Source organism: Fusarium solani (genome assembly GCF_023522795.1).
Source record: "Fusarium solani strain SB1 chromosome Unknown bctg00000002, whole genome shotgun sequence".
Taxonomy (NCBI): Eukaryota; Fungi; Ascomycota; class Sordariomycetes; order Hypocreales; family Nectriaceae; genus Fusarium; species Fusarium solani.
The window spans coordinates 60,300-78,974 of NW_027072155.1; the positions used below are offsets into that span (position 1 = coordinate 60,300).

General features: G+C 51.2%; 8 protein-coding genes across 8 annotated transcripts; 3 read left to right on the forward strand and 5 right to left on the reverse strand.

Moving 5' to 3' along the window:
* Nucleotides 1–1,098: 1,098 nt before the first annotated feature.
* On the forward strand, nt 1,099–2,239 carry MRS44_003976 (uncharacterized protein; the record flags this gene model as incomplete). Its single annotated transcript, XM_065621995.1, has 2 exons — nt 1,099–1,287; nt 1,409–2,239. 2 exons carry the CDS (start codon nt 1,099–1,101, stop codon nt 2,237–2,239), a joined length of 1,020 nt encoding a protein of 339 aa, XP_065478067.1.
* Nucleotides 2,240–3,197: 958 nt separating this feature from the next.
* On the reverse strand, nt 3,198–4,206 carry MRS44_003977 (uncharacterized protein; the record flags this gene model as incomplete). The annotated part of the gene is made up of 2 exons (XM_046280415.2): nt 3,198–3,902; nt 3,955–4,206. The coding sequence occupies 2 exons, from the start codon at nt 4,204–4,206 to the stop codon at nt 3,198–3,200; spliced, it is 957 nt and encodes a 318-aa protein (XP_046124005.1).
* Nucleotides 4,207–4,955: 749 nt separating this feature from the next.
* MRS44_003978 (uncharacterized protein) lies at nt 4,956–6,375 on the reverse strand (the record flags this gene model as incomplete). The annotated part of the gene is made up of 7 exons (XM_065621996.1): nt 4,956–5,174; nt 5,235–5,434; nt 5,491–5,570; nt 5,620–5,783; nt 5,835–5,940; nt 5,992–6,192; nt 6,251–6,375. 7 exons carry the CDS (start codon nt 6,373–6,375, stop codon nt 4,956–4,958), a joined length of 1,095 nt encoding a protein of 364 aa, XP_065478068.1.
* A 653-nt stretch (nt 6,376–7,028) lies between these two features.
* Nucleotides 7,029–8,327, forward strand: MRS44_003979 (uncharacterized protein; the record flags this gene model as incomplete). Its single annotated transcript, XM_065621997.1, has 6 exons — nt 7,029–7,143; nt 7,193–7,311; nt 7,376–7,600; nt 7,667–7,744; nt 7,793–7,887; nt 7,937–8,327. 6 exons carry the CDS (start codon nt 7,029–7,031, stop codon nt 8,325–8,327), a joined length of 1,023 nt encoding a protein of 340 aa, XP_065478069.1.
* Nucleotides 8,328–8,381: 54 nt separating this feature from the next.
* Nucleotides 8,382–9,048, reverse strand: MRS44_003980 (uncharacterized protein; the record flags this gene model as incomplete). The annotated part of the gene is made up of 5 exons (XM_065621998.1): nt 8,382–8,405; nt 8,450–8,545; nt 8,603–8,796; nt 8,852–8,911; nt 8,967–9,048. 5 exons carry the CDS (start codon nt 9,046–9,048, stop codon nt 8,382–8,384), a joined length of 456 nt encoding a protein of 151 aa, XP_065478070.1.
* Nucleotides 9,049–9,870: 822 nt separating this feature from the next.
* Nucleotides 9,871–11,447, forward strand: MRS44_003981 (uncharacterized protein; the record flags this gene model as incomplete). The annotated part of the gene is made up of 5 exons (XM_046274344.2): nt 9,871–9,975; nt 10,029–10,121; nt 10,180–10,236; nt 10,518–10,894; nt 11,162–11,447. 5 exons carry the CDS (start codon nt 9,871–9,873, stop codon nt 11,445–11,447), a joined length of 918 nt encoding a protein of 305 aa, XP_046124008.2.
* A 957-nt stretch (nt 11,448–12,404) lies between these two features.
* On the reverse strand, nt 12,405–15,400 carry MRS44_003982 (uncharacterized protein; the record flags this gene model as incomplete). The annotated part of the gene is made up of 3 exons (XM_065621999.1): nt 12,405–14,261; nt 14,465–14,870; nt 14,937–15,400. The coding sequence occupies 3 exons, from the start codon at nt 15,398–15,400 to the stop codon at nt 12,405–12,407; spliced, it is 2,727 nt and encodes a 908-aa protein (XP_065478071.1).
* A 1,595-nt stretch (nt 15,401–16,995) lies between these two features.
* Nucleotides 16,996–18,666, reverse strand: MRS44_003983 (uncharacterized protein; the record flags this gene model as incomplete). The annotated part of the gene is made up of 3 exons (XM_046272436.2): nt 16,996–18,448; nt 18,501–18,542; nt 18,611–18,666. 3 exons carry the CDS (start codon nt 18,664–18,666, stop codon nt 16,996–16,998), a joined length of 1,551 nt encoding a protein of 516 aa, XP_046124011.2.
* Nucleotides 18,667–18,675: the final 9 nt, after the last annotated feature.

An 18,675-nucleotide genomic window follows, 5' to 3' on the forward strand; every position in this document is an offset into this window, starting at 1 on the left:
AACTACAGCCCTCGTCATATTGAGACTTGACCAGGTTTTGAGCTCCAGGAAATATACCCCAATTCCTCGCAACCAGACGAGACTCTGGTTGAGATGCACGCGTCTGGCATCTGTATTACAGATGTCTCGTGGGCGAGTGGTGAGTTGCCGTGCGGTCCGAACGCAGCACTTCACCATGAAGATGAACTACGACAAAGCATAGCTCAGGCGACTCAACCAAGGACAACCACGCTTCCCAGCAATTTATAGGGACAGCGGAGTGAGTAAAAAAAACGACAAGAGGACCTTCCCCTTGGATACTGTCGTGACAGTAGCGCTCGTCTCCAAACCCACAACTGCACCTGTAGATGAATACAAGCTTTCAGTAACTGCATTTCGAGTAGAGAAAGTCAAGGTCGCCTTGAGTGGAAAGGAGAGCTACTTTGGAGCCTCAGTTTGCTTGCCCAGCTTCCCGCCGTTTCTACTGCTAGTGCCAAATTGTTAACAATTTAAATTAGGTTCGACCAGCAGCCACCTGTTCGGGGGGGAGTTTAGCGTCTCATCGGGTTTCACGGGGTTGGGGCGAATGTAGCATTAACTCATCAGCCTGAACTCAGAGTTCTCGAGTATGCCAGAGCGTTCATTCATGCAGGGACATGGCGATTGCAGCCGTCCCCAGAAGTGTTTGATCGACCCATCAGGCAATGGCTGGGCGGTAAGGAGCCATATTAAGAGAATCGAGGAAACATCCTGGTTCTCATGACATCTTTACCGTACCTGAGTCGCACGTAAATCATGGAAGGCGGAGATTGTCTCCTGCATACATGAGAGTGTGGTTAATGAACCACAGTGTTTCACTCCCTTTCAACACCCCTCGTTGCACTACTGAAACCAAGGAAGGGGTCGACGCGAGAATATTCGTGTGCTTGGTACAGCTCCTTGATGACGACTGACTCAGCCCGCGCGTCACATGCTGTAGCTGGCACGAAATATCAGCCACATCCATGGGCGACCCGAATCGTAATAACAGGTAAGAATCTGTGTTCCCTACATCTCCCCACTTCTCCCCCATCTTTCATCTGCAGTTCTGCGGCAGCATGCCTTGGTGTTTTCGAACCCATGGCTTCACAAAACAACCCCCGTGGCGACGGGGCTGTGAAGATCTCGATTGCTCTGAGTGTTGTTGGAAACCTCTTCGTCCTAATGCGCCTATACGCTCGATTTGTCGTGGTCACAAAGCCAGGTTTCGAGGACTTGTGCCTTGCGGTTGCGATGGGTTTTGCAACAGCATTTACAGTTCTCATGAAGGTCCAAGCCGACAATGGGCTGGGCATGCACAAGTGGGATTTGACCGAGGGAGACCTCCTTCGACCGCTGAAGGCAAGATACATCATAGATCCACGTGTTAGAATGCTCTAACATTTGATAGCCCTTCCTGTTCAGCGTTCTTTGCTACTATCTCGCCCTCGCTTTTGTCAAGGCCACGTTTCTGTTCCAGTACCATCGAATTTTCGCCGTCGCCGAACCTCGAATGCGCAGCATAATATACCTTGCCGGAGTTTTTGTCTTTTTATACAGCCTCATGACAGTACTTGTGACTGTCTTCCTATGTGTGCCAGTCGAGAAAATTTGGCGGCCCGATGTGCCCGGCGTCTGCCTGAATAGAATGGCAGTCTGGTGCACCAACGCAGCCCTCAACATTGTCACAGATTTTGTCATAATCCTCCTTCCCATGCCCGCTTTAAAGCAACTACGCTTGCCGAAATACCAAAAGCGTGCCGTCATCCTCGTTTTCGCTGTCGGTGGCCTCACATGCGCCGTCAGCATTGCACGGTTGCAGAGCCTGGTCAAGGTCGCAGGCAGCAACGATATCACGTACGAAAATGCCAGTACAGCCACATGGAGCGCCGGCGAACTGAACATGGCCCTCATTTGTGCGAGCCTGCCAGGTCTGCGTCCCCTGTTAGCCCGGGTCAGGCGCGGCCTGCTCGGTGTCTCAAGTCGTTCGACCACGGGCGATGATCATAGCCAACCATCTCGGGCAAGAGGTTGGCCACTTGGTCCCGTGGACCGTTTCGTCGATGAAAACTTGCGTCCAAAGCCCAATGCGATGAGCGACGATGAACTTCCGCTGCAGAGCAGGTGCTGGGCGCGCGCTAGGTTGGCTGAGCATGGAAGTGCCGAGAACTTCGGCAAGATGAAGAATGGACAAATCATGGTCCTCACGGATATCTCACAAGAGGAAAGTAGCCGGCGCTAAGTGTAACACCGCAAAGATAATTTTCCTAAATAGCTTTTAATAACTAAAAATATAATTTGAGGTAAGCAGCGGCATCGGTGCTCTGATCTGGGACGAGCATGGATTCATTACTGCGGGCGGGATGATTTGTGTCCCAACTCGGTGCTTGGCCTCAGATGGCACACTGCCTGTTCTGCTGACACGAGTAAGCTCCGGGGTGAACCGACAGGCTTGTCGGTACTTCGGCGAACTTGGAACACCGTTCTAGCGAAGATTGAATAGCTGGCACGGCTCAATATTGCCCCGTTCGGCCACCGTCCCAAGAATGATCCCGCGCTAAGAGGAGACGGCGACGCGCACCATGCCGATCTCTGCGACGGCTGACATATCTCCTCTACCGCAACCGTCCGCCCAGCCGCCCGCCCAGTAGATATGCCAAGGAGCACCTAATCTAACGGGGCATCTTGGGTGCGGTACCCAAGTCCGTGAGTAGGGCCCACTAGGCGAAGCTGTGACTTCTGCCCATGTTACGACCACAAAATGAGTGCTTGGCGCGCGGCTGGATGTAAACCAAAGCCAACCACCTCATCCAGAGCGTCAACTGTCACCTCCACATATAACCATGAGAGCAAAACAAAAGTATCCCCACTTCAAGCTTAGCTATTATTAACAGAATTGCCTAGGACGACGAGGATTGTAGCGGCCAGACGCAAGCGAGCCCTCTAACTGGGAATCTCTGACAAACAACAGAGGGAAATTCCGTTTTTAGCGACGGCCGGTTTCTAACACTTTGCCCCAGTCCAACAAGGACGAGATTAGATTTTGGACAGTTAATATTGGCAACTTGTATAGATTGAAAGTGTCTGAGACTAAATATTTGCTGCCGTGGCGCGTCGATGGATAATTTCAGAAATACTAATGCAGAGTAACGGCCTTTATCCGACGAAGACTGCGCTGTTTCCTCCTACTGAAACATGAATTAGACAAAAACCTGGCTCCAATCCTCATTTTCGCAATACTCCTTAAACTTGCGCGGCTGTCGCGCCAGATTCTCCCGGTTGCTATGGGTGTACACAGATTCCCAGAGCGCATGGAACTTGAACATGTCGCTCATGTCGTCGATCGCATGAGGTGGCAATCCCGCCTGAGCCATGCCCGCCCGGCTTTGCTCGTCGGTAACTTTGTTGTATGAGATTTTCTTACCCGTCACTTGACTGAGAATGTCGATCTGTTGCACAATGGTAAGCCATTCCCCATGTGCCGACACTACCTTGCCGTCTCCATGATTAAACTCATCTGACTCGATGGCTAGCCGGACAAAAAGACCAAAATCGTGGTAGGTATCTAGAAGCGGCATCAGGGTGTCCTCAGACCAGACGCCATCGACGACATAGGAGCCGTCTCCGGCGGGACGTGGGCGGCAGAAGGTAGTAAAGTTGTTCATGTAGCCACCAGCGTATATGTCGACGAATGGGACTCCAATGCTCCGTGCGTGGTCAGAGATGAGTGCCTTTGAATCGAAGTGGTAAACCTTGGTAAGTTTTCCTCCCGAAACCTTGGTCGCGTTTTCCTCTGAGGAGATCAGGAGCAACTTGACGCCGATGTTCTTCGCAGCCTCCACCATGGCTTTTCCTTCAGCCATCTCCCGCTGCCCATCCATATGTTCCCAGAAATTGGTCATAATCTGAGCATTCTTGTCAGGCTCATGAACCATAGCATCACCGCACGAATCTTACGAAGACATATGTCGCACCGGCGAAGGCCTTCTCGATGCCAGCCTTGTTATCCGCGCTTAGGTTGCAAGAGACCACCTCAACGCCTTTATCGGCGAGAGCCTTTGCCTTTGGTTTCGTTGCATCTCTTGTCAATCCTCGGATGCGGTATAGAAGTGCCGAAGCGGCCAAATTGTTAATAACGCTGCCTCCCTGAAGCCCGGTGGCGCCAACGACAGCAATAAGAGGGGCGGAAGCGTCAGTGGAGATGGTCATGGTGGTGGTGGTGGGTTGGTCAAGAATGGGTCTGAGAAATCAAAGTGGTCTATTAGTGTTGTGAAAGTGCTGTGTTTATCAAATAGTGATGCGGCGGACATCCTCCGTATATAAAGGTGCCCAACGATGTAGGCCAGTAGACGTTGATGCAAATTTGCACGTGTAGTCGCGTCATGTCCGAGACAACGGGCATATAAACTTTCCGAACAGCCGCTTTCGGACCGAAGTTCAATTCAGTCGGCACTTGATTGGCCTTTAAATAAGGCGGTTTTGTAATGAAATACCTGGTAAATGTACTGTCGGTGTTTCGCGGAGGCCGGGAGGACGCCGGGAAGATGCCGTTTGCCAGATTTGATGCTCAACTGGGGCAGTCGACCCGCTCTTGAAACTGGCGAAGGGCTGGCAACTTGTCGGCTCATCGCCGACATTGTCCGGGCCAAGCGCGCGGTTGAGCTCAGGCATTAACAAGAAGTTCCCGCACTAGTTGCTGTGAATTTAACTATTCTTAGATCTTCATATATCCCTGCAGACCCCCATTTCTCTTCTTCCTCTTTGTTATAATATATTATAAGTAAAAAACCTTGGTAAAATAATAATTAAAGTAAGATTAAAAGAAATATTATAACATGGCAGCCCGGCCCCACGTGATCGGTCCCGTGACCACCATGCGTCACAAGGGAATTACCTCCTTTTCTCTAGAGGCTAATGGACATCCTTCACTGGAACTGTATATATCTCTAATTTTCACTCTAGAACGGTTCGAAAAGGCCTGCCTCACGCTCCTCAGCAGTATTGAAAACATTGACTTTCCATCCCGGGTCAAATGAGTAAGGTAATCCGCCGAATCGAACAGGGGTCTTGCCAAGAGCCGTGATCTCCTCATAATCCTCGTCGCTCAAGTCGAAGGCTTGAAAGTTGGACTCAATGCGCGAAGGCTTCACCGACTTGAGCAACACGGAGAAACCTCGCTATTGGAGAACCGAATTAGCGCCCTCTGTTGGTTGTTAACTCGAATCGTCAGCTCTTACCTTGATGCTCCACGAAACCAGCACTTGGCCGGGCTCTTCGCCAGTTTTCCTCGCTATATCGCGGACAACTGGACTTCCAAGAACTTGATTCCCTCCCCGGGAAATATCACCACCAAATGGCATGTAAGCGGTGATGTGAATCTTGTGCTGGCTGCAGTACTCTAACAGAGATTGCTGATTAAGGAGCGGATGGGCCTCAACTGTTGCAATGTGAGCGAATCAATTTGACGGAGTTCGTTATAGACGAGGGCCGTACCTTGGTTCACAGCTGGGATGATACCGGTAGCGTCGATAAGAGCCTGGATATGGCTGGGACTGAAGTTGCTGACGCCGATACTGTCTCCTCGTTAAAACTCGCCGAATTTTCTCCGTCTGCCGGTCTTACCTCCGAATCTTGCCCTGTTCTTTAAGACGACTCATCGCTTTCCAAGTGTCAACTAGGCTAAGCTCCTTGTCCAGCTGCATGACTCCATTCTCGGAGGGCTCCAAAGCAATGCCAGTTGGCGATTGAGCATCCGGAACCGCAGCAAAATTGGCTGGCCAGTGAATCTGTCACTCGTCTCAGATGGGAATTGTACCTGGTGCTTTTGGAGGACCCACAAGGTAAAGATCAATATAGTCAGTCCCTAGATCTACGAGGGTCTGGTCGAGGGCCTTCTCGAGGGCCTTCTCGAGGGCCTTCTCGAGGTTTTCTGGGCGGTGGTGGCTGTCTGGCCATCAGCATCAGACATTTCGGGCGGCATATTCAGACACTCACGAATTCCAAGCTTTGCTAGTAAGCCACATATCTTCACGCCTGTAACCAGGCTCCTTGGAGTGTTGCTTCAACGCGGCGCCTACTTCCTGCTCGTTCTGAGGAGGATCTGCTAGGGATTCGGTTCTCTCGCGGTCACCAGGCCTCGTCGTTCTTACCTGATAGAACTGGGCACAATCGAAATGGCGCATTCCCGCCTTCCAGCTGTTTACGTACGATTAGCCCTCGGTTCTAGGCTTGTGAGAATCCCTCGTTGACCCACCTAGCGATGACTGCCTCAGTAACTTGATTTGGCGCAGACAGAAAAGTCCCGAGTCCGATGACGGGAATCTGACTACCATCGTTAAGATTAACGCGTCTCTGATTTATGGGGTTAGAGATAGCCATGATGGATAGAGTTCTGAGGCGTGCGAGGTTGCTCAAGGAGGTTCAGAAAGACGGTTCACTCATATTCGGACTTCCCTAACCTTGCATCGCCGTCTCTTATCTGAATGGTCATCAAGCGTTGCGTGCATCGACAGGTTCGAATGAGAATTGGTTTCCCTTGCATCCAATCCCCAAAGACCGCCATTGCCAATGCATGGGGCTCAGCAGAGATGCAGATCTTCCTAAAGCATTAGTGGGGGTCTGGCGGAGGCGGCAAGGCGGCAAGGCGGCAAGGCGGCAAGGCAGATATCCCGCCAGGCCATTCTTGGGTGTTCCGCTAGGATTCACGCTTACCCGCACACTTGCCACTGAATGGCAGAAACAGTGACCGAGTGGAAGACGGCAGCTCGCTGGATCATCGGACTCCGTCCCATTTTCACCTGCAATTGCTCCCGACGTGCGGCCGACGAGACTGGTCTGCGGTACACGGTGGTTGTCTCCAACTCCGTCTCCCGCAACCAACGGACATGACATGAAGTCTGAACTCGGCCGGATAGAATGCCTCGTGTCGCTCTTAAAAGTCGCAGCGCAAGCCCGAATTGATGATAAATTTCAGTCTATACCGTCTCGCCATCTTCAAAATTAATTGACTTACGACGAAAGCAACAAGAACAATGGGATCCATCGGCAACAAGTCTCTCCTCGAGGCCCTCGAGGGTATCTGCAATGTCGACGTCGACTCGGTTGATCCCCGAGTCGCTACGGCCTTGCCCTTCAAGGCGCACAATCGTAAGTTGATCGGATCGCAGCGAGACTCGGCAACTTCTGACTGGGCCAGAAACCTCGAACCAAGTAATTTGTGCCAATGCGATGGTCTTGCCAGAATACCAAGAGCTGTTGTCCGAGAAGGTCAAGCAATTTGGCAACCAAGGTTGGGAGGAAGCCTTCAATCGTGTGGTCAGTGGCCGAGAAAGATCCCAGTCTGTTTTATCCACAATCTCGCTAATTCTGTACCCGATAGATGGTCCAGTTTTGCGCCGACAATATCGACAACATCACGAACCGCGTTCTCATTCAGATTTCTCCCTCGCGAGTATATAATAAGAAAAAGGTGCTCGAGCAGGCGTACGCGTTCGATCGAGCTTTCAAGGATGCTGGCATCTCTCGAGACAAGTATGCCATCAAGATCTCAACCACGGGCCCTGCGATGTCAGCCGCTGCCCAGTTGAACAAGGAAGGCATCAGAGTCCCGGGCACATCTCTGTTCAGCTTGCCATGGGCCATCGCCGCGAGCCAGGCTGGTTGTCTCTAGATCAGCCCTTACTTTAACGAGGTTGCTGCTTACGAGGATGACTCTCTGATGCATAAGGGATCTGATCCAGCCTTGACCGTAGGTTGTTACCCTTACGTAATTAAGACCAGAACTGACACACTACAGCACCCCATGGCACCACGGCTTAGCCAGATTCTTGACGCATATACCAAGCTCTACCACGAGACAGGCAGAGATCAACCTCTAATTGTTATCGCAAGGTAATATTCTGCTCACCCTCAGCCATAGCACCACTAACCTTCCATGTAGCAATGTCAACATCACCGAGGTGCTAGCAACTACCGAGCTAGGATGTCAGCACATTACGATCCTTGCCCACCACTTGAAGGAACTCCGAGAAACTCCCTTGGACGAGGCCGCCCTCGGCAAGTTCCCGTTCCTTCGTGATCCACCTGCCAAGAAACAAGCTCCATACTACAAGAATCTGAAGACTCCCCAGAGGTTTCTTGGTCAGTCAGCATCAATCGTGCAGGGAGAGAGTGCCACACTCACCCGCGGGGACTCTGGCATCGTGGCTGTCGCCATGAGCGTCAGAGCAGGCCCGACAACCTGGACCCAGCAAGGGATCCGCCAAGAGTTGTCCCCCACAATGGACATGCAGCCCATACACGTGCCAGCAGAGATTATGGCGGCGAAGTAGTAGATGGACGTGTCTGTCTTGTTAGCCGCGTTCAAGTGATTCCAAGAGCATGACTTAAAGAAACAGGAGATCTGCGCTCTGAAGCGAGGGTGTGCAATTTCTTGTAGCAGAGTAGGTGCCACCGCAAGGGCGGTAGATGTGCCAAAGCCCATGACGGCTCTCCCAGCGCAGAAAATGCCTGTGTTGGTCGAAAGGGACATCACAATGGCACCGGCAATCTGTATAGGGTCGTGTGAGTTGTCACACATTCCAGACTAGTTTCTGTAGGCACGTACCACGACAGCCGAACCAACCCACACACTCCAGCGTCTTCCAAAGAAGTGCGCAACCCTGTCACCGAAGAAGCTTGCGATGAATCCTGGCAGAAAACCAGCAGAGTTCATCAAGCCCAAGGTGACAGGATCAGGGTGGTTAAAGTAGGCCTGCCATTGATCGATGCTTTGCAGCCCGTTGAAGAGGCTGCCGTCGTCTGTTCGTAGAGTGAATGAGCAAAATGAGGACTTGTAGAGAAGTTTTGGTCTTACAGCCATTAAAAAATAGGGTGCCGCAGAGGCCAACGCAGTGAAACATGTTCCATCGCAAACCTGGTTCGAAGTTAGGTCCAAGAATCAACGGGTTGTCATCAATAGCTCAACATACACGGATCAAGCCACCATTTGCTCTTGGTATTATTTGGAACTTCTCTAAAGTTCACAACAATATCATCAGTTTGGGGTGCCATGGTAATAGAGCTATTGGAGTTCAACGAATCACTGGGATAGTACTGGATAGGTGTTATAGAGTATGAAGTGAGAGCCTGTGACGGGCCTTTATAGGCAGGAAGAGGTTACATGGGAAACGATCCAAAATGACCTGCCCAGGGCCAGTGTTGACTATCAGGCAAGCCAGTACAGCCGCAAAATGTCGTAGTGAATCACAGCCAACGACGACATGACTCGCATGGGATGGAATCATCCGACACATCGCGAGAGGCATCACTGGACCTTCCTAGCGCATTGAACTTGGCTCAAAAGGTGGTGTTACTGCAGCCCGGGGAAATCTAGGGTACGCTAGACGGTCAACCTGGGGTAGTCCGGGGCTATCCACAATGACGTGTCTGAAGAAAGGCGACAGCGTCTACCGAACCGTGTCTCCGGGTTTACTTCCGCTCGTCCCGCTTGTCGACTAGGCCCAACTCGAGAAATGCAGGGCTTGAGACGCCGGAGTAAGTGCCCGGCTATGGTTTGGGACCCGAGCTTAGAAGTGGGATACCGCTGACTAGCGCTGTTGGTTCACATCAGGTCACCGACTGTTGCGGAATTGCCGCTCCGCGCTCTCCTAGCTTCAAATCTCTCCGACAAGGGCAGTAGGTAAAGCGGTAAGCCGCAATAACTTGGCTGTAGGCCCCGGTCTTTGGAGAGGATGGACAGTTTTCCTACCCTTAAAGGCGAAGAATACGACCTTTAATCAAGATGCGCTTCTGCTCTAAGTGTCGAAACACTACAGTCTTGTTAGATCATTTTCTCTTTCCCGATAGCTATCAATAATTCAACATCATATCAAAATGATCAAGAACCAGATTAAAGGCCGTACCATGCCCATCGAGTATGGGTACTCAAAGACAGCTCCCAAGATGCGATACGTTCGCCTGGGAAATAGCGGCCTGAAGGTCAGTAGGGCATAACGGAAAGACATAAACAACGCCACTAACGAACCAAATAGGTATCTCGGTTAATTATGGGGACCGCAACCTACGGTATCAAAAGCGATGTGGCATGGCGCGTGGAGGAAGAGGAAGCCCCCAAGCATCTACAGGTGGGTAAATCCAGGCTTTCGGACTATCATTGGGGAGTTTCATACTAACAGAAGACAGCGCGCTTGGGAGCTTGACTTCATCACTTTTGACACGTCAAACTTCTATTGTAATGGAGTCAGTGAGGAGATACTGGGGAAGTTTCTAAAGACAGTACCTAGAGAGGCTGTGGTCGTGATGACAAAGGTAGCAGCCCTCAACATTCAGTTGCACCCCGTCTAACAAATTCCGTTCTACTGCTCGGCATGAACGATAGCTCCTATGGGTAGGTTACAAGACCCTGTTGTCAGTTTGGCGATCGCGTGCTAATTTACCTGTAGATTCTTTTACCACATGTAGGCATTCTCATTACAGCCCTCGACCACAACCCAGAGTGCTAACATTCGCCCGGTCATTAGCTCGAAGAGTACTACAATGTGTCTTACCTAGCGGTCTCCCTGTTGTTCCTATCTCCGGTCATTGGGTTCATTATAAGCACCTTGTCTAACCATGTTCTTCACTCAACAATTGGCCGTCGGGGCATGGCACCATTGGCCAGCGCTTCACAAATCATTGCCTACACGATAGCATGTTTCCATCCTCCATTCTACGCTCTCGTTGTTGCCTTCGCATTCATTGGGCTCGGAGCTGGACTTAAGAATGCATCCTGGAATGGATTCATCAGCGGCTTCAAGAATTCCAATGAGCTTCTCGGACTGTTACACGGCTTCTACGGCCTGGGAGCCACCATTCTTCCGTTGATCTCGAGCTTTCTCCTGTCACATGGCTGGAAGTGGTATGTGCTTTATTATATACTGGTGGGCCTTGTTTCCGTTGATCTAGCATTGTCAACCTACGCCTTCAGAAAGCACAACGCCAAAGCCTACTTGGTCAAGCACGGCCTCCAGGAACAAGCAAATTAGAATGCTGTTGTTTTATCCGATATACCGGCCCCAGGCGGATCCGATAGAGGTGCTCAAACTGGATATAAAATCCAGGCAAGGACGGCATCGCAAAATTTGACGCTCCACTGCTTCAAGAACAAGGTTGTCATTCTCTGTAGCTTCTACCTGCTGGCTTATGTCGGCTCTGAAGTTGCATTGGGCGGCTGGCTTGTGACATTCATGGTGAAAGTCAGACATGGCTCTGCGTTCAAGAGTGGTATTGTCACCAGTGGCCTCTGGGCGGGCATCACCTTGGGCCGAATATGTCTTGGCTTTGTCACCGGCCGTTTCTTCGACTCTAAGAGGGTTGCTGTTATCTGGTATCTGGCCGCTGCTATGGCTCTGGAGTTGATGTTCTGGCTCATCCCAAACTTTGTGTCTTCGGCCATCTGCGTCTCTTTCTAGGCAAGTTCATCAAGTCTTCTTAGTTACGTTACGAATCTGGGTAAGGAAGTGAGGCTAACGCGCATCCAGGATTCTTCTTGGGTCCTCTGTTTCCTTGCGTGATCGTCTGTATCTCGAGGCTTCTACCTCCGTCGATGAAAACGGTTGCAATTGGCATCTGTGCAGCAGTCGGTGCTTCCGGTGCCTCCATTGTGCCATTTCTGGTTGGTGCTATCGCGCAGGCCCAGGGTGTCATGGTGCTTCAGCCCATCATTCTGGCGTTTCTGGCCCTGTGCATGTTGCTGTGGCTATGCCTACCACGGCAACGCCAGGTCTAGAGATGTCACCGACTGAGCTCCAGCCACGGCGAGAGGATGTGAAAAGTCTAGGCATGTTGCCTCGGGAAATCGATAGCAGAAGAGAACGACGAGATTTTTTTACCAACACTCTGCTTGATTAACTCCCTGTGCTTTGCCTGAGAAACGTAGAGACGAAGGTTCTTCCTTCCGCGCCTTCTGACCCCTCGACTCCCGGTTCGCTCAGCGATCTGAGCCTTCTTAGCCACTTTTGATGCGCCACGTTTCTTAGGGTCAGGATAGGGTTAGTATTAACTATCTAAGCTAGTCTGCCCAGAGGGTTTCCTCTAGCTAAAGATATAGCTGATAGACTAAAGAGGTGAGACTTTTCCAAGAAATAAGAAATAAAAGAGATATAAGGGCAAAAAGATATAGATAAGGAAGAGAGGTATAGCTAGGAAAAGAAATATAGCTAAAAGAGAGAGATATAGCTAGGAGAGAGAAATATAGCTAGAAAGGAAAGATATACGAGATAAGGGATATATCTAGGAGATAAAAAGAGAGAAATAAACAGAAATTAGCCTTAGAAATAAAGTTTAATTTTTACGCTTGCATCTGATCTACATTGAAGAGATCTGCAGCTTTTCCCACTCGAAGGCTTGGGTATACAGCTCAAGATCTGTCAGCTATTTCCCCGCCATTGTCCGTGGAGGAGCTTGCTCTGTCGATTTCTTGGATCTAGCTCGTCCTCTCCGCCATCTGCTTCAGTGTTCAAAGTTCTCTTTCGACCGACCTTTGCATGCGACGGACGTCTCTTGCTTTGCTTGGTGCCATTCGTTGTTTCAGGAATACAAGGAAACGCCCGCGATGCGTCTAATTCAGCCTCCAGCGATCTCCAAATTGCGCCCACCTCCTTAATATTGCTCTGAGACGGCCTGTTCTGAATTGTGTCCATTATTCTGAACCAGTCAGGGACCGCCGGTTTGGCGCGAAGTAGCTGCCGAGTAACGACAACAAGATGCTCCTCGGTTTTCATTGTACCAATTGGAAGCCCCTCGATGGCGTTGAGCCACGATGACCACGCTGCGTTGACATCAGCCGAATGCAAGACTGTGAATGTAAACGCAACCAGTTTCACCAATCTCTCGGGCATATAGAGCTCATCCTCAACTAAGTACATAGAGGGTGGCTGTTGAGCAACGCAGCAACTGGAACTGCTTATTTGCCATGCTATATCTGGATGCTCGCGCACGTAGTTAATGGCTCTAAATCCAACAGCGAGCTGATAGGCCTGATGGGAAGGAGGGCACGACCCCTGAAGTTGCTGGCTGAGGAGTTGTTGAAAGAGGCATTCTCGGTGGAGTGACCATGGGCACAACTCTCTCAAGTGGTCCAATAGAGGCACCAGTCTCCAGAAAACGTTGGACTTGTCGCACGGATTTTCCATCTGGGCTTGCGCCCCCCAATGGAGTGCCTTGATGAAATGTGCGTCCGCCTGAGGAATATTCGGATCCCTTGAATAAAGCAGTCCCACCGCCGTAAAAAGTTCGCACATGGATAAAGCTGAGTAAACCGCTGATGGATTCTCCCGGCCGAGGTGTTCAACCTCGGACTCATCCTGGTCGTTGAGATACTCAAAGACCGTGCGGTGCATGAATTCAACTTTGGAGTCGATCCAGCAGCCGTGGCTCTTCCAGTCCTTTCTTCCTATTACTCTTCCGTTGCAAAAGCATAGAGCATCCGCATCATCATATAAAGGATGGACCATGTCGTGCGATAGCTCAAGTAGCCCTCCACACCGACTCCTAATCCTCTCGCCGATCTCTTGACACATTTGGCGCTTCTTCTGGAGCTCGAGGCACTGGCCCTGGAGATATGACTCGCCAATCTCTTCGCTCTCTGCAAGGGCAAGGCTCAGAACTTGCACTGCGCCACTAGTCGAGGAGCCACCGTCTTCCTTCAGAGCATGACATAGCCCAAGCCATCTGCCACGTTCCACAGCGTATCTGCCAGGAACCTTTCGAAGCATGTGCTGAAACATTTCTCTGAGTTCATCAGGAAGCTCGTCAACTCGTTCTCGAAGCTGTCCAATAGTATCCCAGGCATCGAGTCCATCAAGTATCGACCGGCAGGCGAGAACGACCCAGAGGAAGACACCGCAAGATTTATCCACGAGATCTTCAAGAATATCCGCTGCTTCCTCAGGATTTTGTTCCATCAATCGTTGCATGCCGTCATTTTCAGCGACTTCACTCGAAACATATTCCTGGATGTCGACTCGGTTCAGTTCTTGCAAAAGCAGGCTTGGAAGGTTGCGAAACGCAGCGTGGCATGACGGGATGGGCCGGCTCGATACAACCACTTTAATATTTGGATCTCGTACCAAGGTCTCGACGAATGCGATGCTTTCGCGTATGACGCCTGAAAACTCATCCAGGCCATCAATGAAGAAACAGAACTTGGCCTTTGCAAGCGGGCCATCCATCTTTCGTTGTGCAAACTGTTCAAAGGCGTAAAGCAAATCTCCCTCAGAAGGATCCTGCAGGTTGTCTTCGTGAGCGTGGGTGTGATGCCACATATCGGGCAGTGACTCGGGATGAGCGATCGATGGAGAGGATGGCTGAGCAACTGATGGAGAATTGCCCTCATGAGTCCCCGGAGAGACTTTTGCTCCGGATTGCCCGCGTACCAGAAGAAAAAGCTCCCAAGAGTGCAGTCAGATGCCCAATGGGACAGCAAAACTTTAGTCTTGGGTTCGTCGAACAAGTATTTCATGAGTGTTGATTTTCCACTGCCTGCTTTCCCGGAGATCCAGTAGATTCCAGAGTCGGAACGAAGCCACTGGGCTAGGTCATACCATTCGAAACCATCTTCCGGGGGATCAAAAACCCAACACAGAGTCTGAGGATACGCCCTGTGGACCGCATTTCGCCTCTCGTTCATTGTGCGGAACCAGATCTGCATTAGGACTCGATCTTTGTACTTTTCCGTGAGTGCCTCAGATGCCGGCGAGGCGATGGCTGCTACACGTCCCTTGGAGGCATCCCGGAGCAAGCGAAGGTTTGGTATGTCGAAACGATCGGACAGATCCTCGACGGTTATCAACGGTGTGGCGGAGTTCGTCAAAGGTGGGATAAGATTGCGAAGACTTGCGACGAGGTGTGAGAGTTCCTTTACAAGAGACTCAAGCTTTTTCTTGTCCTAGCACACCCACACGATGCGTTTTCGGAACGAGCGATGGGGTTGTTGATGTAATGGGGCGTTCGTAGTAAGGTTCTCAAAGTCATCGGCGAACTGCACCATGCTCTGTGCGCTGATTCTAGCCCCGCGAGGCCGAGATAGCCACTCCCTATCTTCTCCCGTGCCCTCCCGCATTCCATACTGCTTCTTCAGGCTATTTGCATCGCCCATTAGTTGTGATATGGCGTCCAGGACTCGACAAATTAGGCTTCGGGTTCCATCATCGTTGAGTCGTTTGTCGTAGTCGTCGGGGCTCAGTAGCCGGATTCCAGACGCCCAATCGAGCAGCAGAGTCTTTTCAATGTCGATCTTGGTCTCCAGGATCATATAGTCCCGGTCGGTATCCTTGGCGGATGCGATGAGATCAATGAGCTCGATCACGTCTTTAAAAGTACCCACGATTGTCACGAGGGCGATTCCAAGACTGACGGCCTCCATCTCGACGATTCGTGGAGCACTTTCCAAGCGTTCAGTGATTAAAGGAGCAAGAACCGATCAAGCAAGAGTGCGCGTCGTTGGTTTGACGGCAAAACCCGCATTCTTCGGTTAATAGGTCTCATGAAAGCTATCGGGGCTTTGAGTGATCTTATCAGTGAGTTTGTGGCGGTGGCGGAGTAAGCCCATTTTCAGCGAAGCAACCATTAACAGGTGTCTTGGTTTGTTGTTTTCTAGGCTGTGAGGGGAACAGTCAGACCACCCAGAAGATCCTGCCCTATCCTGGAGACGCAGCCTGATGGACTCCACAAGCCTCAGGAGAGATCACTGCAAGCCGAGTTCGTCTCGAGATTCGAATTGAGGCTCGTTTCTAAAAGGAATTGGGAAGGATTAGCCATCGTGCCTAGTGTAGTGTTCTGTGGCAGTGTTTGTGATTTCGAAGTAACACAACAGAGCCACCCGCGTTGCACTGCCCCGGCCTTCTTCCAGTCGCTGGTCGACTCACGTCAAGATACCAGCACGACTGGATGCCAGGAAGAAGAGGCGGCAGCCTACAATAAACAATAGACACACCTGGGAGTATAGTACCAGTGGGGGGCAGTCACCAGGGAATGCACTTTCAGACGGTTGAACGGTCTTGACATTACCGGTACCCCGCTATGACTGAGCTAATATTCGGTTCCATTCAGAGTCACTTAATTAACGAGGCTTAACAGCAGGCCTCATTTAATTCTTTCTTTAGCGGCAGGCCTCATTTCATTTTTTAGTGGCAGTGCATATTAGTAGTTATAGTAGGTGGTATGAGTTTGCATGCCCTATTAGGTACCCTCGGGTGGCCTAACTTAAATAAGGGTGTAATAATTATTATTAAATAAGAGGAAAATGAAGAGGCGTCTTCTCTAAGGATAAGGGTTATATCGGTCCAGATGAATATTTATTCCAGTTTTCCCTTTATCTTATCCTATCTTATCTTATCCTGTGCCAAGTCAAGGGCAGGTATGCGCGTGCTGAGTGGAGACTGCTCGTTTTATCCGTAGTATGATTGGCTGTTTATTTTATTCGCTGTCTAATCGTGCAGAGATACCGTGACCAAACGACAGGTAATATCTTCCCCGTCGTCAATCTCCAGGAGCCTGATCTCCCGGCGCGTGACATCGAGAGGATGGTAAAGGCCTTGTGAGGCCATATGTCGAGACAGATTATCAAAGGGTGCTAGTAAAGATTGCTCAAAGAATTGAAATTTTGCATTCATAGAAAAGACTTGCAAATCAAGTTCGAGCGATAGGTATGCGGCGACCCATCTATTTCACTTAAGCCAGGCGATAAGAATGACGTGTTCTAAACCTCGAGTCACGGCAGACAAACAGGCGCTCAGAGCTCGTGCACGGCGCGTGGGATGAACATGCGGTCAGCTCGTATTAATGCAGTTGGCCTTACCTTCTTGCACACCTGACCAGTGTTTGCACAAGCTGAATGCGCCGCTCCAGGTGAGGTATGCAACACAGCCTAGACCCCATCCAAAAGTGCATTCAGCTGGGCGGAGTACCAATGGCTTGAAATATCCAGTGACAATTGCAACTAACACTTGCGTGAATCTATTATCCATATCGAACCTGCCTATCTTCCCCTCCGAACCAGTCCTCCAGCTCCCGTGCTTCCTCGCTGGATGCGTAGTTAATGATGGTACTCTTCATGGTAGTGTAGGCGTGGTACGCGCTCATCCCGTTCTCACTACCTACGCCGCTGGCGTTGGTGGCCCCTCCCCAAGGGCTGCTGGGATCATTGCGATGGTGCGTATTTACCCAAACAATGCCGGCCTGAATGCTCTGCGAAACCTCGAAGGCCTGGCTGATGTCCCTGGTCCAAACTGCAGCGCCCAAGCCGAACTCGGTATCATTGGCCAGCCCAATGGCATCAGCCACTGTTTCAAACTCGGCAACCACTATCGCGGGCCCGAAAGCTTCTTCGCGCCAGATCCTGCTATGCGTGATGTTGTTGTCAAGAGTGGAAGATAGGATGGTTGGCGGGAAGAAGAATCCGCGGCCAAAGTCGGCACCGTCGAGCTTGGACGAGCCCCTCAATCGTGCTCCTCCGAAGAGGACTTTGGCATTACCATCAGCTACTGCATCGTCGACGAGGCTTTGCAGGTTGTCCAGTTGCCGTTCAGAAATGAGAGGACCCATGGACGAGGCTGGATTGGTGGGAAGTCCCATGTTGTCGCAGATCATTTCTGCTCTTCTGATCAGCTTGGATAGCAAGGCTGATGAGATGCTCTTGTCGATGAGTATGCGCGTTGCTGCAACGCATGTCTGGCCACTTGCGATGAAGGCCCCAAAGGCGACACCGTTCACAGCAGCGTCGATATCGGCGTCCTTGAGGACCACGACTGGCGCCTTGCCCCCGAGCTCGGCAGTCAGGTGAGCCAAGTTCTGCCCAGCCGCGGCCCCAATGAGGCGCCCTGCTGCGGTGCCACCAGTCACATCAATCTTTCTGATCAGATGGTGGGTGGTGAGCGCTCTTCCAGTGACGGCCCCAAAGCCAGGGACGACATTGAACACACCGTCTGGCAAGCCTGCCGCTTTCAAGATTGGCCCCAGCTTCAGGCTTGTAAGCGGTGTCAGTTCGCTCGGCTTGAGGAGAATGCTGTTTCCCGCTGCCAGCGCAGGGGCGAGCTTCTTGACCGCAATCAGAAGAGGGTGGTTGAAGGAAGTGATCTGCGCCACAACGCCGAGGGGCACGCGGTCAACCCAGTTGTGAAGTTTGCCAGAAGTGGGAAGCACAGCCCTTTCTTCGGTGCGGAGCAAGGCTGCGTAGTACCGAAACCAGCGGACGAGAGAGGGCACTTGAGCTCGCATCTCTCGAATGGCTCGCCCGGTCTGCGCAACCTCGAGCAAGATGAGTTCCTCCAGGTTGTCGGTGAGCAAGGTGGCGGCCTTTTCTAGTACCTCTGCTCGCGTCTGGCGTGGACATTTTGACCAGACTCCAGACTCAAACGCACTCTGCGCCGCCCGGACTGCGAGATCGATGTCTTGCTCTGACGCTGTATGACATCTGAAGGATCAGCAAAAAGCCATGCCGCCGTGAAACGAGAGTCCAGACTCACTTCGCAACCAGCTCTCCGGTGGCTGCGCTCTTGATAGTCAGTCTGTCCAGGTATGTCAGAATAAGGCATGTGCGAAGGTAAATATGGAAAGGGTGGTCTCGGTCACTCACTCTTGGCCATTTCCAGCCACAGTCTGGCCGCCGATCCAAAGATGGTATGCCTCCATGTTGATATG